The following is a 23972-nucleotide window of genomic DNA, read 5'->3' as shown; positions in this document are numbered from 1 at the left end:
GGAGGTAGAGCCCGGGGAGACCCCCCCTCCCCCGCCGCCAAGCCCCCAACCTAAGTCCCAGCAGAATAAATAAATTAAAAGGCCTTCCCCTGGGGAGGGGGGAGGCAGTGTGGGAGCGCGCGAGTGAGGGGTGGGGGGCCGCTGGGGCCCGGGGCTTTGGCGGCGCAGCTGCCGCCGCCGGGAGAGTGCCTGGGGAAGCGGCGAGGAAGGAGAGGGGAGGAGGAAGAGGAGGAGGAGGAGGAAGAGGAGGAGGGTGAGCGCTCGGGTCGGGCTCCTTAGCGGTGTATTGTGGGATGTGCGGCTACTGGGAGCCGAGCCTCCGCCGCCAGCCGCCTCCCGGGCAGCAGCAGCAGCAGCAGCAGCAGCGGCGGCGGCGGCAGCAGCTCCGGGCCCGGCAGCCGCGGCGGCGGCGGCGCTCCCCCCTCCCGGCCCCCCGTCCGGCCGCTCCGGCCTCGGCTCCCGCGGGGGACACCATGTACTGGCTGGCGGCGCAGGGAGGCCGGCGCCCGGCGGGGATGTAAGCGCGGCTCGGGGAGGGAGAGGCCGCGGCCGGCAGCCGGGCGTCCCGAGCCCCCAGCCCCGGCCCCCGCTCCGGCCGACCGAGCGAGCGGGCGGGCGGCGCCAGGCCTGCCGCGAGCCCCGCGCCCGAGCCGGGCCGAGCGAGCGAGCGAGCTAGCGCCACGCCGGGCGGCCGGGCGGCCGGGCGGGCACCATGGGCCGGAGCCCGCGTCCTCCGGGTGCCCCGGGCCCCGCCAGTCCGCACCAGGGGCCCCCGGGAGCCCCTCGCAGCCGCTCCGAGACGGTGGCCGAGCGGGCGGGCGCCTAATTCTCCGGAAGGGTTATTCTCTCGCTCCATTCTTATTTTTGGGGGGAGCCAGCTCCTTTTGGGGCGCGCTGGTAAGGTGGGAGGGGGTGGGGGGCTGGACGATGTGATTCTTTAGCGTGTGTGTAGAAGCGGCCGCCGCCGCCGCCGCCGCGGCGGAGACGACAACAACTTGCTCGTTTTCAGGTTGGGTTAACGGCATGGAGAACAGTCACCCCCCCCACCACCACCACCAGCAGCCCCCGCCGCAGCCCGGCCCTTCGGGCGAGAGGAGGAACCACCATTGGAGAAGTTACAAGTTGATGATTGACCCGGCTTTGAAAAAGGGGCATCATAAACTGTACCGCTACGATGGGCAGCATTTCAGCCTTGCGGTGAGTAGCCGGCGCGCCTCCCTGTCGGCCCCCCCGCACCCCGCAAGCCATGCCGAAGAGGGTGGGGGCTGAGTGGTCCGAGCGGCCTGGGGAACCCCCCCTTCCTGACCACCCGGCCAACTGTCAGCCAGGTCCCCAGTCCTGGAGTTTGACAAGTGCCTGGAGAAGGGGGGGTTCCTGTCCCTGACCCTGGGGAGTGAGACCAGCCCACCCACTCCGCCCCCCTTTCTTCTCCACAGATGTCCAGCAACCGCCCGGTGGAAATTGTCGAAGATCCCCGGGTGGTCGGCATCTGGACAAAAAACAAGGAGCTGGAGCTGTCGGTCCCCAAATTCAAGGTAGGACCTCCTCCCCTGTATCCCGCGCCCCTCCCCCCCTACTCCCCGAGTTCGAAAATAACGCCAGTCCTGACCAAGCCCAGCCGGATTCTGAGTTCCCGCCGTCCAGGGGCTAGGGAACTTTTGGCGGGGAGGGGGAGGTTGCAGAGAGAGGGGATGTCCCCTCTCGGCTACTGTAAACAGAATAACACTCGGTGAAACTGTAATCAAGGAGCTGATACAGTGTCCTGCCCGCCCAGCTGGGGGCTCCGAGTACCCACCTGGCTCCTGCCAGCCCAGGAGCTCGGCCCTGGGACCCGCCCCCCTTCCCGGCTTTGTGGCTTTAGGGGGACAGCTTCCTAGCCGGAGGGGTCGTCCCTGCCCAGGCAGCAGGGAGAGGAGGCCAGAGTTGGGGGGGGGTGTGGGGAAAGAGAAACTGTTTCTTTTTCCCCTTTCCTTTCGAACCCAGAGAACTTCCACGTTCCAAACGATTTAATCCTCCGCTTCCCGGGCCCGCCCGCGTGCTTTTTCCCCCCGCACCCCCCCACCAATTTTTAAAAAAAATTTTTTGCCCTTCATTGTTTTCAAAGAGCGGGCGAGTGGGAAATGTTCTGTTTTCCCTTCGGTTTCAATGTTCTCCAAACTCCCTTCCCCCTCGTCCCCTGCCAGATCGATGAGTTCTATGTGGGCCCGGTGCCTCCGAAGCAGGTGACATTTGCGAAGCTGAATGATAACATCCGTGAAAACTTCCTAAGGGACATGTGCAAGAAGTATGGGGAGGTGGAGGAGGTGGAGATTTTGTACAACCCCAAGACCAAGAAGCACTTGGGCATTGCCAAAGTGGTCTTTGCCACGGTCAGGGGAGCCAAGGAGGCCGTTCAGCACTTGCATAGCACTTCGGTCATGGGTAATATCATCCACGTGGAGCTGGACACCAAAGGTGAGTGGAGGCCCGCTCAGGACAGCCACCGCCGAGGAGCCCCAAGACCTGTCAGTGTGACTGCCTTCTCTCCCAGGGCCCGTCTTGCATGTTGGGGAGCCCCTCAGTTTTCCTTGGGTACCCCCCTAAAACCTTATTTTTCTTTTGCCCCCCTCTTGAGGGTAGAGTCACGTGGAGCTAAATGTGTTGTCTGTTGCTAGGAGACGGAACTGTAATTTACCAAATGTGCCGGTCCTTGGCCACTGCACCCCTAGGGACCACCTGGAGGCTTCCCTACTGCTGACACCCCCGTGGGCCCCTCTCGGAGCCCTGGTGGCCTGGGTTTAGGCAGTCCCCAGTGTTGCTGTCTGTTAGGAGAGGAGACAGGGTTTGTTTATGGGCGGGGGGGGGCGCTGAGGAGAGCCACGAGGCCGCCTTTAAATGTGCAAAGAGTACGTCTCTCCACTAAAAAAGTCCTCCTAAGGGGTTGGGGAGTGCCCCTCCCCCTCTTGCCGCCCCCTCCCCCTGGAAGTGGGAACCAATCTGGGCCCGGAGTGTGGTTTCATTGATAATGTTCCCGATAGAGCTGGGCGGGCTGCTCTGGGTGTTCAAGGGTTGACACTGTGTCTTCCCTCCTCTCTCTTAAAGAGACAGCATCACCTCCCAGGCAGCGGAATCCCGCTCTGCGCTCGCTCTGAGCCTCTGACGGCTGCTGGGAGAGCTGGGCTGGGGAAGCCATACCTCCCACCCTCAGGGTCCTGGGAGGCTTCTCCTCCGTGCTGACTGGGGGGCTTCTGGACCTCCGGGGCATCTCCTAAAGTTTGTCTGTGGCCGCTTAGAGTTCCTATAGAATATGGAAGAAAGTGCCAGGTGCTCTAAGGTCCAACCAGAGGTGACTGCGCAGACACTGTTGGGGTCTTTCCCACTGTCCCCCCCTGTGGGGGGTCCCGGGGGACCCTGCCTGGCCGGGTTTACGTGGGTAACTTCCAGGGGTTCTGTGAGCATGGGGTTTAGGAGCAACTGGGGCATACCAAACCTAAGACCTGAAAATCTAAATCTTCTTTTTTGCCTTTAATACTGAATACATGTCGACTGAGTCTCCTAGTCTTTGCTGGGGGGGGTGTGGAGGAACGCTGCTCCTGATTGGGCACAGTTACCCTACAAACTGTTGCCAAACCTGTCCCAGGTCTGAGCCTCCTCAGGGCACAGGCCACAGCCCCCTTCACTTCCCCTCCTCCTTTTGTCTCTGTCAAGGGAGACCCCTTGGGTGGTGGCAGACTTATCTTAAGGAGCAGTCAGCCCTCACCAAAATTGTTTAAGAAAAAAAAAAAAAAAGGCCCTTAGAGACTGCCACTAAGTTTGTATTTCAAGAAAGAGACCGGTAAAGAGTAGCTCAAGGAATGTGTCTCCTTTGCATATGTAAGCAGCTGCCTCAGAGGGCTCTATAAATACCGATAATCTGGCCCCCTGGTCTGTCCGAGGCCTCTCTCAACTGGAGGGGGGCTGGGAATGGGGAGCAGCTAGGGTGGAGGGTTATCCGACAGGGGGACTGGGGACTGGGAGGCGGCCTGTGGGGTTCCCAGTCAGGCAGTCCTAGAGTGCTTTTACAGACTCTGTCAGTCACCTGAGAGGGCTCACAACAAACTGCCACTTCTGTGTCACTGGGTCTCCTTTTCACTTGCTACTGGGCCCTGGCTGTTAGATGGGAAGGCAGAAGGACGGGGATTACCTGACTGTGGAATGGCTGGCATGGCCCAGGTGACAGGAAGGGGCTTTGTGGTGGGGGTGGCATGTCTATATTTGGGGGAGTCCCGGTGTCATGAGACATTAAACTCTTGAATCTCAGGATGAGAGAAGCATACAGTTTAGCCGCTTCATTGAACAGACTGTACCTCCTGAATGAGGTACAAAGAGAGAAGTGGGAACTTGGTCAGGGTCACTCAGCTTCCCAAGGCATGGGGTCCCAGGTACAAGGGGACCCACAAGGATGCCCACCTGTGGGGGCTGCCCCATCCTGGAGCCTCACTGAGGCTTCCCTCCCTTGCCTTTTCCACAGGGGAAACCCGCATGCGGTTCTACGAACTATTGGTCACGGGCCGATACACACCCCAGACCCTGCCAGTGGGTGAGCTGGACGCTGTCTCTCCAATCGTGAATGAGACCCTGCAGGTGGGTGTGTGACAGTCAGTCCTTCCCCCACCTCCCCACCCCATCACCAGTTCCCCAGTGCGCCCCCACCAACCCCACTTCACCAGCTCCAGCATGGGACACCAGGACCCAGGAGGGAAAGGAGCCTGGCTGTGCCCACCACAGCTTCCAGTGGGGTGCACGGGAGGGTCCTGAAAGCCCTGTCTGCTGAAGCGCCCCTCTGGCCTGGCCACCCCCCTTCCCCTGCACATGCTGGGATTCTCACTAATCAGAGCCCATGTGCTTTCCACGCTGATCCTGAAACGGTGCTGTGTTCAGGATACCGTTGTCTGGTGTCTCATGGACCCCTCTGTCTCACCCCCTACCCCACCCCCGTTAACAAAAGCCTGGTTCGGGTCTCTCTTTCCAGAGCAAGAATGACTTCTCCCTCCTTCCCCAACCACTGCCCCCCAGAACACCCACCTGGACCACCCTCTCGCAAGTGGACCACTCTCAGGAGTAGCTTTTCCCAAGTGAAGAGTCTTTGCTTACTTGCTGATCAGCTGGGATGTCTATCAGGCACTTTACCATGTTACACTATTTAAAGCCTAAAATATCAAGAGGCTGGGGGAACAAGGTGGCCACCCCCTCACTTCCAAAACCATCGTTGCCTCCGCTACCTCTGCCTGGAAGGTCTTTGATTTCTGACGGCCTGAGGCAGGAAGGAAATCCCAGTGCAAACCAAGACATCAGGGTCTTATCTTTACCCTGCTTCAGGGATTAGGAAAAACCCTCAAGGTTCTCTGAGGATAATTGGCTACCCCAAGATTAGAGAAGGTGAGGCCCATCCAGATCTTCTTTAATCTCCTCTGCCCTCTCCATTCACCATGCTGAGTGACCAGTTTGGCTCCGAGCTCCCAGGAAGATGGAGTGAGAGGGGAAAGCAGTCCCATTCTAGGGCATGCTTTTCCCCCCAGCGATCTCAGACCTTTCTCCCTCTTTCTCTCTTTCCAGCTGTCAGATGCCCTGAAGCGCCTCAAAGATGGTGGCCTGTCTGCAGGCTGTGGCTCTGGCTCGTCCTCTGTCACCCCCAATAGTGGTGGGACACCCTTCTCCCAGGACACAGCTTATTCCAGCTGCCGCTTGGACACACCCAACTCCTACAGCCAGGGCACGCCGCTCACACCACGCCTGGGCACCCCCTTCTCGCAGGACTCGAGTTATTCCAGCCGCCAGCCCACGCCCTCCTACCTCTTCAGCCAGGACCCCACAACGACCTTCAAGGCTCGGCGCCACGAGAGCAAGTTCACAGATGCCTACAACCGCCGCCACGAGCACCATTATGTCCACAACTCGTCTGCTGTCACTGCGGTGGCAGGGGCCACAGCTACCTTCCGGGGCGCAGTGGACCTCCCATTTGGGGCAGTTGGCGGCAGTGGGGGCAGCAGTGGGCCCCCATTCAAGGCCCAACCGCAGGATTCCGCCACGTTTGCCCACACTCCTCCGCCCACCCAAGCAACCCCTGCACCCGGAGTCGCCTTCAAGTCAGCTTTCTCTCCGTATCAGACTCCTGTGCCCCCTTTTCCCCCGCCCCCCGAGGAGCCCACCACCACAGCCCCCTTTGGGGCCCGTGACAGCAGCGAGTTCCGAAGAGCACCTGCGCCCCCACCCCTGCCACCTGCTGAGCCCCTGACAAAGGAGAAGCCTGGCACACCGCCGGGACCCCCGCCCCCTGAGGCCAACAGCATAGAGCTGGGTGGTCGGCCAACCTTCGGCTGGAGTCCTGAGCCCTGCGACAGTCCCGGCACGCCTACGCTGGAGTCATCGCCTGCAGGGCCGGAGAAGCCCCATGACAGCCTGGACTCTCGGATCGAGATGCTGCTGAAGGAGCAGCGCACCAAGCTGCCCTTCCTTCGGGAGCAGGACTCAGACACAGAGCTGCAGATGGAGGGCAGCCCGATCTCCTCCTCCTCCTCCCAGCTCTCCCCACTGGCCCCCTTTGGCGCTAACTCTCAGCCAGGCTTTCGAGGCCCTACACCACCCTCCTCGCGCCCCTCCAGCACTGGCCTGGAAGATATCAGCCCCACGCCACTGCCTGACTCAGATGAGGATGGTGAGCTTGATCTGGGCCTGGGGCCTCGGCCCCCACCGGAGCCGGGTCCCCCAGACCCTACCGGTCTTCTGGGTCAGACAAGTGAGGCGGCCTTGGACCTGGCTGGAGACAGGACCCCAACCTCAGAGAAGATGGATGAGGTACCACATTATGTCTGTCCGTGTCTGGGCTTGGTTTTGTCTGTCTTGTGGCACCCTCTTTCCTCCCTGAGGATAACTACGACACAGAAGCAACAGGGCTAGGACAGCCAAAATGACAGGTCAAAAATAAAAAGAATGTGCAGAAAGCATCAGGGGCCATGACTGAGCAGTTGATTTGGCTCTGAGCTCCCTAGCAGCTTTGGCAAAAAGGGAAACTTGACCTAGATCTGTTGCTCTCCATGTTAGGTTATGGGAAGTTGGGACTTTTCTGGGGGATAAAGTCTGAATTGAGCTTCTTTGGTTGAAGTCTGCTGAGATCCCAGAGAGTGTGGACAACTGATGGTTTTGGGTCCCCTCCTCTGTTGGGTGGCTAGGGCCTGGTCAAGACTAGTCCTGACACTCAGGCAGTTATGGGGAAAGGGAGTAGCCAGAGTGTTCTGCTGAGCTGGGTCAGGTGGGAACTCTGGAGCTCTGTCTCCTAGTACCTGGTGCCCTCTGAAGAGACTGGAAACCACATGGGGCAAGGAGGGCATTGAAATTTACCTTCTCCCTCTCCCCTGACTCCAAGAGTTTCAGGGGGAGGGCCACAGCCAGAAGCAGGCAAAGCTGACCCCACCCATCCACCCACCCTCTGCCTATCCACAGATCTTCATCTGGGGTCTCTCTGCCCAAGCTCCATCCTCAGGATTAGCATGAGGGATGCTGCCTGCCACATTCTCTTGTGGGGAGGATTAAGTCATCTTCCTTGGCTCTGTTCCTACCCCCTCCTGGTCCAGGCACCTGCCCTGGCCCTCCTGGAGACCTGCTTTGGAACTTGTGAGCCTGAAAGGCATGAGCAGCCAGGAGCATAGACGGAGCTCTGTGCCCCTGTGGGTGGCGGGAGGAGGGGCCCTCCCTCCGTCCCAGGTCCTTTGATTAGGCCGATTTGGCTGCCTCAGGGAGGAACAGAGAGGAACTTGGCTTGCCTGGGAGGGGACTGCAGGTGGCCAGGGCTCCTGGGGGCCTCCAGGCTGATCTGGCAAGTGGTTTCTGGCGCTAAGGGGTTCAGGCAGGGAGAGTTGACAGGTGTGCAGAGGTGGGGGGGCTACTGGCTCTGCCATCCTTTCTTCCGGAGGTTAGGGGATGTTTGTTTACCATGCTCACTTGCTGATCCAGGGCTAGGAAGCCCAGAGTAGCTGGAGGGAATGGGCTCTCCCACCGGGTCACTGGAGGAAAGGAGAGACTGAGGCCCAGAGAGCTGTGGTCCGGGAAGCCCGGGGACGTCAGTCCAGGGAAGCCCGGGAGTACGGACAACCTCTAAGGTGGCCCTCGGGAGCCCCCTGCCGGCAGTCGGGAGAATGGCTTCCAGGCCCCTCCGGACCAAACCTAAGGGATTCCCAGCCTACGCTGACCAGGTGGGAGAGCAGCGCGAGGGGGCACTCCCTATCTTCACAGAAGCTGGTGGTTAGAAGTTCCGGTTCCAGGCCTTAAGCCTTGAGCCTCGAGTCCCACCTCTGTCACTTACTGGTTATGTGACCTTAGGGAAGTCACTTTCCCTCTCTGAGTCTCAGTTTCATCATCTGTGAAATGGTGGGATAGTGAGAGTATCCGCCTCACGCCGTCTCGGCTTAAGTGAGGTGCTGCACGAGGAACTCCAGGAACAGCTCGAACTGATGCCCAACGCTCAGCGGCTAGTTCCCGCAGGTTCTCGCCCCCCGGACGTGGGAGGGGCGGAGGGAGGGGCAGGGCCTCGAGCTGGAGCGCGGACCCAGGTCTCCTTGTGATTGGCTGGCAGCCGGGCTGGGGTTAACCCTCTGCGTGCTGCGCCTGCCTCGCAGGGCGCTGTCCAGGACTGATCTGGCGCAGTCCCTGAGTATCAGGCTGCGAGCCTGCCAGTGCCTCCCTCTCAGCACGAATGTGGGACCCTGAGAGGCAGCGAGAGTATGTGTGTCTGTAGAGGGGACAGAGTAACAGCCCAAGCTTCCTTTTGCTGCCGGAGATCTAGTTTTCTTTTTCTCCCCGCCCCTCCATATCCCTTTGAACCCCCCCTCTTGCCTGTAGGTCTGACCTTTGGCCTTCTAGCCTGCACAGACCCCCACCTCCTCAACCTTCAAATGCACTCCCTGTCTCTGGCAACCTGCAAAGGCTCTGTCTCCCCAGATGGCACCTGAGCTACCTTTTCGCCTCTGGTCCTGACACAGGAGCCTGGGGGCAGTCCATTCCTCCTCTCCCAACCCCTGCTCTGCCTTCTTGCTCTGCCTCTGTCCTGTGGACACCATGCCCTGCTCCCGTTCCAGGCCTGTGCACCCAGCTCCCCAAAGCCCCAGGCCTGAATGTAAAGCCAAGTCACGCTTGGCTCCCCCATTGACCTGGGACCACTGTCCTGGATTCCCATGGCAGCCCCAACCCCTCACTCAGCAGGCACCCTGGGCTCCAATTTCAGCCCATTTTCTGACCAGCGCCTCTTGGGCTGGTGATTTACTTGTGTCTCTCTGAAGGTGTTTTCTCACCTGTCAAGATATTGGAATAGAGCCCTTCCTCATGAGATTATGGTACAGATAAGAAACACGAGATATTGTGTGCTCACAACACTCAGCCCCACCGCAGCCTGTACAAAAACTATGTGAAAGGAATAATTAAGGAAAACATACAGACTTATCTCCTTTTCATGCACCCTGACTCCTGCTAAAGCTTCTCTCTCCCTTGCTTCTGTCACCCATGCCAGGCCCTCTCTGCCACAGTGTAGACTGCAAGCCAACTGGGAATAAAGGCTGGTGAGCCACTTCCTGGTTGGAATCTCAGTGACTGTGTAGCCTTGGGCAAGTTACTTAAGCTCTCGTGTTCCAATTTTCTCATCAGTAAAACTGGTGATAAACACCTGCGTTGCAGGTTTTCTGAGGGTTAGCTGAATGAACATACATAAAATGCTTAGAAAGGTGCCTGCCAATAGGAAGGGCTATGTGCTAAGTTGCTTCAGTCATGTCTGACTTTTTATAGCCCCATAGACTGTAGCCCACCAGACTCCTCTGTCCATGGGATTCTCCCAGCAAGAATATTGGAGCAGGTTGCCATTTCCTCCTCCAGCAGGGAAGGGCTATAGAAATGTTACTGTATTATCTTCTCTGAATACAAATTGAAACAATCTTTCAAATTGAAACAGAACTTTTTCCTTCTTCATGCCTCACTGCCCCCTTCTCTGCTTTTGTTTTTGCGGCAAAGGACTATATATTTCGCATTCATCCTAGTCAACCTTTGCCTCATCCCTCTAGAAGTTCAGCTCCAAGAGAGCAAGTTTGTCTGTCTTGTTCACCACCATGTCCTCAGCACCTGAGACAATACCTGGTATACAGCAGGTGCTGAGCAAATGTTTGTTGAGTGAACGAATGAATGATAACCCTATGAGGCAAGTACTATGATGCCCAACATACAGATGGGAAGACTGAGAGAGGTTAAATGACTTGCTCAAGGCCACATGGCTGGGACGGGAAGGGACCAGGATCAGGACTGCAGAAGCCACGTTGCTCACTAGTCTTGCAGAAGGCTACCTCTCTGACCTTCTTCTCTCCCCTTGCTCTCCCTGCAGGGGCAGCAGTCCTCAGGGGAGGACATGGAAATCTCAGATGACGAGATGCCCTCGGCCCCCATCACCAGTGCTGACTGCCCCAAGCCCATGGTGGTGACCCCAGGGGCCGGGGCCGTGGCAGCTCCCTCCGTGCTGGCCCCAACCTTGCCACTGCCCCCGCCCCCTGGCTTCCCTCCACTGCCACCACCCCCACCCCCGCCCCCACCCCAGCCTGGCTTCCCCATGCCCCCACCTCTGCCACCACCACCGCCCCCGCCACCCCCGGCCCATCCAGCTGTGACAGTGCCCCCTCCGCCCCTGCCAGCCCCGCCGCCTGGTGTCCCACCCCCACCCATTCTGCCACCACTGCCGCCCTTCCCACCAGGGCTGTTTCCCGTGATGCAAGTGGACATGAGCCACGTGCTGGGGGGCCAGTGGGGCAGCATGCCCATGTCCTTCCAGATGCAAACGCAGATGCTGAGCCGTCTGATGACGGGCCAGGGCGCATGCCCCTACCCCCCCTTCATGGCTGCCGCAGCTGCAGCTGCCTCTGCTGGGCTGCAGTTTGTTAACCTGCCGCCCTACCGGGGCCCCTTCTCCCTTGGTAACACTGGCCCAGGCCGCGGGCAGCCCTGGCCACCCCTGCCCAAGTTTGACCCATCAGTGCCGCCACCAGGCTATGTGCCGCGCCAGGAGGACCCGCACAAGGCCACTGTGGATGGCGTCCTGCTGGTGGTGCTCAAAGAGCTCAAGGCCATCATGAAGCGGGACCTGAACCGCAAGATGGTGGAGGTGGTGGCCTTCAGGGCCTTCGATGAGTGGTGGGACAAGAAGGAACGGATGGCTAAGGTGAGTGGGCAGCACGTCCCCTTGGGGGGGTGGGGCGGGCAGGCCAGAGACAGGGACCTGGCCAGGCAGCCTTTGTCGTCCTCAGGCACCTTAGCGGAAACACCACCATGTAGACTCTCCAAACAGAATAGTGTGTTATTTTGTGAAACCAGTGTGTCTATGACACAAGTGTGTACTTACTATGTGTTTCTCTTGGATTCCAATCTCCAAAACTCCAGAGCTCCTGCCATGTGTGGGCAGCCATAGTAATAGCTTCTCAGGTGAGGAAGCTGAGGGTCAGGGAAGCGGAGTGTGGTGCTGGTGCTGAAATGCACCATGAAATGCAGTAGGTTCCAGAAAAGGAAGTGCCCAGTTCAGGCATGGCTGTCACTGTGGAAAGGATGGCAGGCTACTCGGGGGACAGGGTTGGTGGCCGTACTCTAACCACACTGACCTCCCCCTCCTCTCGTACCCCAGGCCTCGCTGACCCCGGTGAAGTCGGGTGAGCACAAAGATGAGGACAGGCCGAAGCCCAAGGACCGCATCGCCTCCTGCCTGCTGGAGTCCTGGGGCAAGGGCGAGGGCTTGAGCTACGAGGGGCTGGGCCTCGGCATTGGGCTGCGTGGGGCCATCCGCCTGCCCTCCTTCAAGGTCAAGAGGAAGGAACCACCGGACACAGCCTCGTCTGGTGACCAGAAGCGGTTGCGACCCTCCACCTCTGTGGATGAGGAGGACGAAGGTGGGGCCTGGCCGGGTGCTGAGACCGCCTCCTTCCCTGCGCGCCCCCACCCGGCTCTGATCGCCCTCCCTCCCTCCCCGCAGAGTCTGAGCGCGAGCGGGACCGGGACATGGCTGATGCCCCCTGTGAGCTTGCCAAGCGGGACCCCAAGGGCGTGGGTGTGCGGCGGCGGCCAGCCCGGCCCCTGGAGCTGGACAGCGGAGGGGAGGAGGATGAGAAGGAGTCGCTGTCAGTGTCGTCATCCTCATCAGCATCCTCGTCCTCTGGCTCCTCGACCACCTCACCCTCATCCTCAGCCTCTGACAAGGAGGAGCGAGAAAGCACGGAGGAGGAAGAGGAGGGGGAGGGCGAGGACGAGGGGGAGGAGGGCCCCGGGAGCCAGCTCTCCTCCTCCTCAACCTCATCCATGTCAGATAAGGTATGATATTGTTCGGGCTTGGGGAGGCCTGGGGAGCTGGGCCAGGCGAGGGAGCCCTTCGGCTCACCTGTCCAGCATTCCTCTCCCCTAGGATGATGATGATGAAGACAGCGACGACCGGGATGAGTCTGAGAATGAAGACGAGGACACAGCCCTGTCAGAGGCGAGTGAGAAGGAAGAAGGGGACTCAGATGGAGGTGAGTGTGGCTTCTGGCCCAGCCCAGGGTCCCTCTGCAGAAAGCAGAGCCTGCACAACAGTCAGCAATACTGAAGGGGTAGGGTTTCTTGACCATGAAAAGTGAAGTCATTAAAACACAAACACAGCCTGTCGTGTAATTCCCTTTTTATGAGATGTCCAGGATAGGTGAGTCCACAGAGACAGAGAATGGGATGGTGGATGACATCACCGACTCAATGGACATGAGTTTGAGCAAACTCCAGGAGATGGTGAAGGACAGGGAAGCCTGGTGTGCTCTAGTCCATGGGGTCACAAAGAGCAGACACGACTGAGCGACTGAACAACAGTGGAGACAAAGAGTAGACTAGTGGTTGCTGAGGTCAAGTGGTGGGGATAGAGGGGTGATCGCTGAAAGGAACGAGATGCTGCTTGAGCTTGTGAAAATCTTTTGGGACAAGATAGAAATGTCAGTTGTCCACATTGTGAAGGTGCTGAATACCACTGTGTCATCTACCCTAAGATGGTTAGGGACACACACACACACAGACACACACACAGACATAGACACACACACAGACACACACACGGACACACACACAGAGACACAGACAGACACACAGACACACACAGACATGCACACACAGACACACACAGACACGCATACAGACATAGACACACAGACACAGACACACACAGACACAGACACACACACACAGACACACAGACATACACACAGACACACACAGACAGACACACACACAGACACACACACAGACACACACACACAGACACACACACACAGACACACACACACAGACACAGACACACACACACCACCTACCCGGGGGCCACGTTCACCCCAGTGCCTCCTGTTTTGAGCCCTTTGGTGACGCCTCTGGCTGGGGCACAGCAGATAATAACAGGGCCCCTGCCTGTGTCCCCCGTGCAGAGGAGACGGTGAGTATCACCACCTCCAAGCCTGAAGCTGAGTCCTCCAGTGAGAGTTCTGAGTCATCTGACTTCGCATCAAGCTCTGAGTCCTCTTCATCATCATCCTCGGAAGATGAAGAAGAGCTGCCAGCTGGGGAGGAGGAAGAAGAGGAGGAGGAGGAAGGGGAGGCAGCTGCAGTCGAGAACATGGCTCCCGCTGCTCCTAACGAGGACTTTGAGAGTGAAGTGGTCACAGGAGTGCCCACAATGGAGTCACGGGGCCCAGAAGAGGAGGTGGACATTGAGGCTGAGGACGAGGCCCCTAAGGAGCAGACCCCGATGCTGGAAGAGCCCCCCTTGCCTGTGAGTGTCGAGGAGCTGGCTGGCTGCAAGGAGCCCCCCAGGGAACCAGGCCTGAACCAGGAAGGGGCCAGGTTGCTGTCTCCAGAACCCCCTGCAGGAGAGAAGGAGGCCCGGCCTCTGCCATCCCCAGAGCCCACCCCAGGTAACCCTTGCAGCCCATGGGAAGGCGGTGGGAATAGAAACAAGATGTCTTTAACCATCAGAATGAACCAGGGCTCCACTGTGCCATCACTTAAACTTACCAAGTAACTTACTTATCTGTAAAATGGGATCAGTGGGACCTTCCCCCGTAAGGTCACACGGGAGGATAGAGAGAGATGACTTGCCAGTACGACGCTGGGCGCCTGCTAGACTCCAAAGGGAGGTCTGCTGCTGTCACTGTTCCACACTGTGTGTCCCTGGGGTCTGGTCCCTGGACCGCTAGCCCCATGAGATCCTCCCAAAAGAGGAGGTGTGGTTGTGCATGGTCTTTTAGTGATAGGCAGGCAGAGAATGCCTCTGGGCCCTGGGCACCTATCACCTGAAGGGTGCTGGGTGGGTTAAAAGGGGCTGTGGGCACTGCCCCCTCTACCATCTTGGTGGAGCTGCACAAAGCACGTGAAAGGCTCTGGCAGTGCCGTCCAAAAGAACTTTGTACAGTGATCAGCATGTTTTCTCTGCCCTGTCCAGCCCTATAGCCACTAGACACAGCATCGCTAAGAGCTTGAGAAAGGGGGAGAGTGCTGCTGTGGGACAGAATTTGTAATGTGGATTAATTAAGTTAACATAAACTACTATAGCCACATGTGGTTAGTTTGTACCTCTAATAGTCCTTAAGGAGAGCAACCCGTTGTATTTTGTTTAAGTTTTTTATTTGGCTCTAGAACCACAGATCTTTGCAAATTGTTAAACATATTTGTATCTCCTATTTGTATCTCCTTTATGGTTTTAGGGACTGATAATAACAACAGTGGACCAAAATGGGCAAAAATATCATCCCTCCTGGAGCTTACGCTCAGGGCAGGTTGATAGATGACAGCTGATAATTTAGAAAACATATTAGGTGACAGTGGAGAAAAGTGCTAGGAGAAAACCTTAAAGGCTCTGACAAGTCGTGCAGAAAAGGGACTTGTTTAATTTTATTCAATAGCGGAGCTCATTTTCTTGGTCCATGCTCACCGGAACACCATTCTAAAGACAGTGTCAAGGACGCCAGCTGTGTCTCCTGCACCTTTGATCAACTCCCAAATCCTGCTGTGTATCTAGGAATCCAGAGGATGCGAGTGCCTACCCAGAGAGATGTCCATGGCACAGTAGGGTAGCATGAGGAGGGCACAAGGGCCGTTTGAGTCAATAACTAAGGTCTGCTTTCTGCCTACCGCTCTGCAGAGGACAACCTGGAAGCGGAGCCTGAGCCCCCGGCGCTGCTCTCTTTACCACTGCAACCACCATTGCCGCCGCCTCGACCACCTCGGCCACCCAGCCCACCACCAGAGCCCGAGACCCCAGACCCCCCCGTCCCATCCGTCCCTCTGGAGCCTCCCCCTCATGAGGAGCAGCCCCCACGTACTCCGAGCCTCTGTGGCAGCCTGGGCAAGTCCCAGAGTGCCGAGGCGGTGCCGGCCACGCCGAGCGGGGAGCCCTTGCCGACAGCTGGCAGTGGCGGCCTGGCCCTGAGCTCCCCGCAGCTGCCCGGTAGCCCCTTTTCCTATCCATCCCCATCCCCCAGCTTGAGCAGCGGGGGCCTCCCAAGGACACCTGGCCGGGACTTCAGCTTCACACCCACGTTCCCCGAGCCTGGGGGGCCCCTACTTCTGCCTGTCTGCCCCCTCCCAGCTGGCCGGCGTGATGATCGGTCTGGCCCCCTGGCCTCCCCGGTGCTCCTGGAGACAGGCCTGCCGCTTCCTCTGCCTTTGCCCTTGCCCCTGCCCCTGGCGTTGCCTGTACCCGTCCTGCGGGCCCAGTCACGGGCCCCCACCCAGCTGCCACCTCTGCTGCCTGCTCCACTGGCCCCCTGCCCACCCCCCATCAAGAGGAAGCCGGGCCGGCCCCGGCGATCCCCGCCAGCTGTGCTCACCTTGGATGGGCCTTTGGTCCGACCGCCAGGAGGGGCTGCCCTGGGCAGGGACCTCCTGCTTCTTCCTGGCCAGCCACAGACCCCTGTCTTCCCCAGCACCCATGATCCCCGGACCGTGACCCTGGACTTCCGGAACGCGGGGATCCCAGCCCCCCCACCACCCTTGCCCCCTCAGCCCCCTCCACCCCCACCTCCACCACCTGTTGAGCCCACCAAGCTGCCCTTTAAGGAGCTAGAGAACCAGTGGCCTTCCGAGGCTATACCTCCGGGTCCCCGTGGGCGTGATGAGATCTCCGACGAGTTCATGGCCAAGGTGCGGGGGTCCTGGCGCCGGCCACCGAAGAAGCGCCATGAGGACCTGGTGGTCTCAGCCTCGCCCGAGCTCTCGCCACCGCAGCCTCTCTTCCGGCCCCGCTCAGAGTTTGAGGAGATGACCATCCTCTATGACATCTGGAATGGTGGCATCGACGAGGAGGACATCCGCTTCCTGTGTGTTACCTACGAGCGGCTGCTGCAGCAGGACAACGGCATGGACTGGCTCAACGACACACTCTGGGTCTACCATCCCTATATCCTGCCAGGTGGGGCGAGGGCCACACCTCCTAGGACACAGGGGTCTGCCCCACCTCTCTGGGCGGCATCTCTTACGAGGGCGCATGTCACCACCACTTGTGGATGGTGTCTGTGTGCTGGCTCTGTATGAAGTCATCTCTGCCTTTTGTGCCAGAATTAAGAGGTCTTGGGGCCAAACATAACAACGTGATTGTACAACATAACAGAAGCGGGGGCTGACAGAGAGCTCACTCTTCCTGGCTCCCCCTCATCAGCTAATTTAATCTTTCCAACAGCCTAGGGAGGTGGGGGCTATTATTATTTGCATTTTACATATGAAGAAACTGAAATTGAGAGAGGTTAAGTTACCTGCCCAAAGTCATGCAGCTATAAAGTAACTGAGTGGAGATTTGAACCCAGGTAAATCTGGCTCCAGAATCTGGGCTATTAATCACAATGCCCCCATAGTCAGTTGTTAGCACAACCCAATGAAGTTGGTGCTATCTTTATCCCTGCTGTACCAAACTAACACACTGAACATTTATTCTGTGTCAGGAGCTCTACTAAGCATCTGTAATCATTCCAGGGGGCATCATAATTATCCCAATTTGCATATGGGGAAACTGAGGCAGAAGGTGGATAAGAAACATACTCAGGACCATGCAGCTAGGTACCTGACAGAGCTCTGATCACAGTGGAGTTGGGCAGTGGGCAGCTTCAGGGAGGTGGCCTAAGTGTGGGTGGTAGAGCTGGGTGTCATCAGCGTCCTGGAGATGGGTCTAAGGATAAGGCCAGGCCTGGGAAGATGGGGCTGTCCAAGAATGTCCATGTGGCCCTTGACCCACACCCACCCACCAGCCTCTCTTCAGCTAAGAAGAAGAAACGGGACGACGGCATCCGGGAGCACATGACAGGCTGTGCCCGCAGCGAGGGCTTCTATACCATCGACAAGAAGGACAAGCTCAGATACCTCAACAGCAGTCGTGCCAGCACCGACGAGCCCCCCACAGACACCCAGGTAGGGCCACCAGGTGCCCACCCACCCAGTAGCCTCCCAGGCTGGGCAATGGGTAGGGGCCCTCCTGGAAAGGGTGCCAGGCAGCCAGAGCAGCTGTGGAACCAGAGGACCTGGCTCACGGTGCTTGTGGAACCAGAGGACCTGGCTCACGGTGCCACTCCACTGGGTGCTCAGGTGTGAGAGGTGAGGTGAGGTGAGCGGCGGGAAGAGGAGAGACCATGAAGGGTCTTCGTCAGGATGCAAACAGTATTGAACTGCATCTCCAGAAGTTACCTTCATCTTTTTTTAAATTAAGCAAATAAATTGGGTAGGTTGGGTATGGCGGGGGCTGTGTGGGGAAAAGTGGATGCCTTTGAAAGACTTAGCAGGATCATTAGAAAGTCTAATGGATGGGACTGGGGGCTGACTGGAGGCAGAATGGCATGACGCTGCTGGGTCCAGTGTGGGGCACTGGGTAACTGGATGCCAAGCACAGAGGTGAGAGGGAAAGTGGGACTGTTGTGTTGGGACAGCTTTAGTTCTGGGGTTTGTGGAACATCCAGGTAGTGAGGTCAGATAGTTAGATGTATGGGTACAGTATAGAGCCTGGGAGGGGGACTTCCAGTCTGAGGATTTAAATTTAGGCATCATCAGGATGGAAGCCTTAACCAAAGCCTGCAGTAGGGATGAGCTGACCTAGGGAGAGTGCCTGGAGGGGAATGAAAGTCCAGGTATTAATGGCGGGGACAGGACCAGAAAAGCCAAGAGAGGGAAGAGATGCAAGGGTGTTGGGAGGAGCTGTGATTTCAAATGAAAGCCACGGGTTGTTAGGGTAGGTAAATACTCAACATCTTTACTTTTTAAAAAGTTATTTATTTATTTGTGATGTTTGACTGTGCTGGGCTTTGTTGCTGTGAAGGCTTTTCTGTAGTTGTGAGCAGGGTGAGTGCTCTAGTTGTATGCTCAGGCTTCTTATTGCAGTGGCAGCTCGTTGCAGAGCAGAGGCTCTAGGGCGTGTGGGCTTCAGTAGCTGGCACGTGAGCTCTGTAGTTGCGGGTCCTTGGCTCAGGCTCAGCAGCTGTGCTACAAGGGCTTAGGTGCTCCCTGGCATGTGCGATTGAGCTGTGTCCCCTGCATTGGCAGGGGAACTCTTTACCACTGAGCCACCAGGGAAGTCCCCAATCACCATCGTCTGTCCAAGAAGCAGAGATGCTTCAAATCTCTAATTGAGAAGAGAAAAGATGACAGGAGTGAAGCGGATGCTGTTTCGTTACATTTAAGATTAGAGGAACTTGAGCACGTTCAGATTGTGACAGGAAGGACCCAGGTGGAGGAGAGGTGGCTATTAGGACAGGACAGGCATAGGTGCGCCCAGAGCAAGGAAGCTGGGCCCACAGAGCTTAGAGTAGGGTCGCCAAGGACGACAGCACACAGGTACCGTGGTCTGTGAGGCCAGGTCGCCAGACGGCCGCACTCCTCTCTGATCCCTCACCCGCTGCCCCACCCTCCTAGGGCATGAGCATTCCCGCGCAGCCGCACGCCTCCACACGGGCAGGCTCAGAGCGGCGATCTGAGCAGCGGCGCCTGTTGTCTTCCTTCACTGGCAGTTGTGACAGCGACCTGCTCAAGTTCAACCAGCTCAAGGTGAGGCTGGACCCCACCTGGGGCGGCCGGGATAGCCCTGGGACCAGAGGCCGTGACTCTTACCCCCATCTCTGCCCCTCCCCTAGTTTCGGAAGAAAAAGCTCAAATTCTGCAAGAGTCACATTCACGACTGGGGCCTGTTCGCCATGGAGCCCATCGCGGCCGACGAGATGGTCATCGAGTACGTGGGCCAGAACATCCGCCAGGTAAGCACTGCCGGGCAGGACAGGTGTGGGGGCGGGGCCGCGGCTACCCCCGCCCCGCCCGGACTGAGGCCCCTTCCTGGCCAGGTGATCGCGGACATGCGGGAGAAACGTTACGAGGACGAGGGCATCGGTAGCAGCTACATGTTCCGGGTGGACCACGACACCATCATCGACGCTACCAAGTGCGGCAACTTCGCGCGTTTCATCAACCACAGCTGCAACGTGAGTGCGCGTCTGGGGCCACGCCCCTGGGGACGTTCGGGGAGGACCTGGAAGCCGCTGGCGCAGGAGCCAGCGTGGCCTGCTTTCCAAGCGTGGGGCCCACGACTGGGGGCTCATCAGGGAGGAGGCGGTGTGATGCCTTGTCTGAGGAGCCCTTCTCTGACCTTCAGTTTTCCCATCTGTCAAATGGCCCTAATGAGACCAGAGGTGTTCCTGACATGGTCCATACTGTTGATAATTGCAGAGTTCCTTCTCCCTGCTGGGTTTTTTCTGTGCCTCTGGGGTTAGTGCTGGCCAGTCGAAGTTTCTACAGTGAAGGAAGTACTCTGCGTCTTTGCTGTCCGCTCCTGTACACATGTGGTACTGAGCACTAGAAATGTGGCCAGTGTGGCTGAGAAACTGAGTCTTAAATTAACTTAAAGAGACACACAGGGCTAGTAACAGCTGACATGGCATGAGTCTGGGGTGTTGGAGTGGACGTTGATATCAGGGTTGGTCCTTTCATGGAGACAAGCACAGGGAGCTTCAGATGGGAGGTCAGGTACTGCTGTTGTGGGTCAAGTCTTGGCATTGCTACTTAGTGAGTGACCATAGACAGGATACTTAATGTCTTGCTACTTCAGTTTCCCAAGCTGTAAAACCGGGATAATCACAGTCCCTTCTCGTAGGTTGTTGGGAGGACCAAGCGTGTTACTGAGCACAGGCCTATACAGACACAGTGGGCTCTCGGTACATGCCAGCTCACAGCATGGTAACTTGGTCATTCCCTGGGGCCGGTGGGGACTTCGCTGAGAGTCTCCTGTGAAAGCCTGAGGGATGAGAGGGAATTACCTGGGTGCAGGAGTGAGTGAAGTGAAACCTAGGGCAGGGAGGGAGGGAGAACACCTCTCCAAGAGGCAGAGAAAGGGAGGTTGGCAGGGTGGCTGGTGGCTGGGTCACTCAACCTTATAGGCAGAGCTGAGAAGTTTCTCTAAAAGCTGAGACAAGCTACTGATCGGGGGTGACAGGATTTGCTGTCCCTTTGGAAAGACTTCCCTAGCAGTTGGGGCAGGAGTGGAGTTATTCAGAGCAGAGACAGGCAGCAGGGACTCACTGGAGTCCAGGCCCATGGTGGCAGAAGTGAGAGGCCCTGTAGATGGAACCTGCTGAGTGTGGTAGGCCGATCCAGCACTGCTGGAGGGGAGGCGAGGCAGGGGAGGGATGCTTGGGCCACTGGGTGAGTGGAATGGTTACTCCCTCAGTTTGAGTTCACTGAACCAAAGATGTCTCCTTGAGCTGCCAAAGATAGGATATCAAGCGGATAGTTGGATCTGGGGGTCTGGAGCACAGGCCAACCTTTTTGTAAAGGGCCAGGTAGTAAATGTTTTTGGCTTTATGACCCAGAACATCTCACAGCTGCTAAACTATCATTGTAACAAAGGCAGCCACAGGCAGTGTGTAATAAATGAGGGCAACTGTGTGCCAATAAAACTTTATTTGCAAGAGCAGCCAGCTAGGGGGTGGAGTTTGCTGATCCCTTCTCTAGAGCTGTGGAGTAGGGCCTGGGCTAGAAATATAAATTTGGGGTCATCTACAGTATAAAAGAAAATTGAATATTTCCCTAGGAAATAATTTGTTATTATTACAATCACTTAACGTCAGAGGCTAGGGGTCTTTCTCTGCCCGATGCGGGAGCCAAGGCTGAGAGCAGGTGACCAGTGGGCACTGGGGTTGTGGGGCCAGGGCGTCTGGCCTTGAGCATGGGGTTCGGTTGAGTTTCAGGGAATGCAGTCCGAGAGGGCCTGGTTGGGGCCCCAGGTAGGTCAGCTCACCGTCCCCCACTCCCATCCCACCCACAGCCCAACTGCTATGCCAAGGTGATCACGGTGGAGTCGCAGAAAAAGATCGTCATCTATTCCAAGCAGCACATCAACGTCAATGAGGAGATCACCTATGACTACAAGTTCCCCATCGAGGACGTCAAGATCCCCTGCCTCTGTGGCTCTGAGAACTGCCGGGGGACCCTCAACTAGGCCGGCACCCGGGGTTGTCAGCCACCCCGGCTCCCAAGCGTGGACCCTGGCTCTCTGGGGCCGGGTCCCACCTCCCACCCCCATTTCAGGTGCTGTCCCTCTACCCAGTGGCCGTGCCAGGGCCTGGCACCCCCAACACTACCCCCCAGGTCCCACCGCAGCTCCGGCCCCTCAGTGGGAAAGGGCTTCTCTGTCTCAGCCCGTGTCTCCTTCATTTTATTTTAAATGCTCCTTTCGGGACTTTGGTTTAGCTCCGATGTAAATGTCTTCCCCCACCTTCTCCCCTTCATCCACCTCTTTCCCTCTGTGTTTTCTCGTCCTGTCCTGCCCCGTCAGCCTCTTCCCATGAATGCTGCTACGTTGTTCTGTCTTCTCCTTTTCTTTTCTTCCTCTTCATAAGAAAAGACATTTTAACCGTTGAAATGTGAAAGCAGAATCAGAGAGTGGGGACCCCCGGTGGGGGCTGCAGAGGCCTCGTTTGATTGTGCGTCGGCCCAGGCCCACGTACTGGAACCCTCCAGGCCTGGGCGCCAGGCCAGGTGCTGCAGAGGAGGAGGTCAGGCCAGGCGGCTCTGACCTCAGAACACTACGGAAGGCCCCCTCTCTGCTGGCGGACTCAGTGAGAAGAAGACCCCCCCCTCTTTCCCATCCCCTCCTCAGTCTGTTCCTTCCCCAGCAGCCTGGGGGTGCCTTCCCCCTGCCACACACGCCCTCCAGCAGACCCTGGGGGAGCCAAGCTGGCCCCAGGCAGGAGTTTCCCCTCCAGGGCTCTCCGTGCTACCCCACACCCGCCATCCCCAAAATCTTGGGTTCAATGTTTACTTTCTCATTCGAATGCCAGCAACGAGGGAGCCTCCAGGAGGCCCCAGTGTGAGCAGGGGGCACTGGAAGGGGGTTATTTATTCTCTCCGGCCCTCACCTTCACCCAGGGGGAGAGATACACCTCCCAGGGAAGGCGGGTCCCCCAGTCCCGCCACTACGGGTGTCTGACCGAATGCGTGTGGCATTTTTTTTTAATTTGCTTATAAGCTTCACCTGCTCACCCCCAGCCCATAGAGCCTGACTCACCCTGCCAGCAAGCCCTCACCCCAGGAAGTCAAGAGCATATTTATTTTCGGAGTGAGAAGATGTATTTCTCCCAGAGAAAGGAATATCTTGGAAAAGATTTAAAAACTCACAACTAAGTCTGACAGGTTTTTTTTTTTTTTTAACCCTTTATATCATCCTCTTCCAAGTTCCTTTCCATGGATTTTTTTTTTTTTTTTTTTGTGCGTGTATAAAATCAAAACGAAGGGAAAAAAATAAGTTTTTGAAGTTCAGAACCGACTTCTGTACATAGGCTGCCATAAAGGACTTTTTCTCGGGAACATTGTTTCTTGTAGAAACACATGGGAAGACTTTTTTGCTTATTTCTTTGTACTTCCAAAAAAAACCACACACACACACACACACACAAAAGTCCCCCGCACCCCAGAAAGCAAAGCAGGCATGTAAATAATTTATGGAAAGTGACTGCTGTGACCAAGAGTCATCCTCAGCAAGACGGGAGCGCTCCCAGTGGGGCCGTGCCACCCTGCGGATGCAGGCCCGGAGCCTCTGGTATCTCAGCTTGTGTCAAGCTTGTTATCATGTAAATTCTGTACAAAGAATTGTTATTTTTCTCTCTCTCTCTTTTTTTTTTTTTTGTCGTTGGTGGTTTTGTTGTTGTTTTTTTTTTTTTTTTTTATTTCTTCACCCCAACCCCTCTCTGAGACTATGCCCACTGGTTTCAAGGTCGATGAAATCGGTGGCATGAAGACACAGAGAGGGACCTGGGTACAGCGGCAACCTTCTCTTCCTTTTGCGGTTTTCTGCCTCATTGTGCAACTGAGGAAATATTTATTTTTCACATAAGGAAATGTGTAGTTTGTAGAGATGGCTGATTTAAGTTACTTCTGCAGTCCCCAAGGGGCTGGCTTCAGTCTGTCCCCTCCTCCCATAAAAGAAGTGGAGGTGGGGGATGTGAGGAAACCAGGGTCCGGGGTCCTGCATCACCCCTCACCCTGGCCTCACCTTGCCCAACCAGCCTTCCCTAAGGGCAAGTAAGGGCCTGGGCCCTCCCTGTCCGCAGGAACCCCTGTCCCACCCCTGAAATGGCTTGCGATAGCCAGAAATGTGTCAAGTCATTTTTCTTTCAATGCCTTCATTTTCACTGAACAAACTTGCTTTTCAAGAGTTGGGGGTTTCTGCTTTTTCTTTTTCTTGTCCCTCCCTCCCTCCTTCCTCCAGCCAAGAAGAGAATCCATAAGTTTTAGGGATGTTTGTGCATATAGACTCTCATCGTATGTAACTTGTTTTGAAGAGAAGTGTTTCCGTTGTGGGTGTGTCTTGCTGTAAATATTTGTTCATATTTTTGTGAATTCAATACTATGTACCATTGTATTATAGTAACTTTTATAAAGCAAACCATAAATATACTGACTTTTCTTACAGA

General features: G+C 57.0%; 1 protein-coding gene across 2 annotated transcripts; it reads left to right on the top strand.

Annotated features, from left to right (window-relative positions):
• Positions 1 to 291: 291 nt before the first annotated feature.
• SETD1B (SET domain containing 1B, histone lysine methyltransferase) lies at positions 292 to 23972 on the top strand. Of its 2 annotated transcripts, none has more exons than XM_069557799.1 (17): positions 292 to 517; positions 1010 to 1197; positions 1437 to 1535; positions 2184 to 2454; positions 4490 to 4602; positions 5575 to 6813; positions 10376 to 11203; positions 11660 to 11921; positions 12005 to 12339; positions 12431 to 12536; positions 13467 to 13952; positions 15179 to 16435; positions 17270 to 17436; positions 18928 to 19059; positions 19146 to 19265; positions 19350 to 19487; positions 21326 to 23972. In XM_069557799.1, exons 2-17 carry the CDS (start codon positions 1024 to 1026, stop codon positions 21497 to 21499), a joined length of 5901 nt encoding a protein of 1966 aa, XP_069413900.1. In that variant the 5' UTR covers positions 292 to 517; positions 1010 to 1023; the 3' UTR covers positions 21500 to 23972. The 2 variants fall into 2 exon arrangements, with proteins under 2 accessions (XP_069413900.1, XP_069413899.1); XM_069557798.1 differs by lacking the exon at positions 292 to 517 and adding an exon at positions 686 to 897.

This window comes from Ovis canadensis, chromosome 17, assembly GCF_042477335.2.
Source record: "Ovis canadensis isolate MfBH-ARS-UI-01 breed Bighorn chromosome 17, ARS-UI_OviCan_v2, whole genome shotgun sequence".
Taxonomy (NCBI): domain Eukaryota; kingdom Metazoa; phylum Chordata; class Mammalia; order Artiodactyla; family Bovidae; genus Ovis; species Ovis canadensis.
Note: the sequence above shows the minus strand (reverse complement) of the source record. Positions and strands in the feature narration are given on the sequence as shown.

What these genes read in the sequence shown, in the direction of transcription:
- SETD1B (XM_069557799.1), top strand. Translation starts at nt 1,024, where the DNA reads ATGGAGAACAGTCACCCCCCCCACCACCACCACCAGCAGCCCCCGCCG. An exon ending in TGTCGGTCCCCAAATTCAAG is followed by an intron (nt 1,536 to 2,183) that starts GTAGGACCTCCT and finishes GTCCCCTGCCAG; the next exon opens with ATCGATGAGTTCTATGTGGG. An exon ending in TCGTGAATGAGACCCTGCAG is followed by an intron (nt 4,603 to 5,574) that starts GTGGGTGTGTGA and finishes CTCTCTTTCCAG; the next exon opens with CTGTCAGATGCCCTGAAGCG.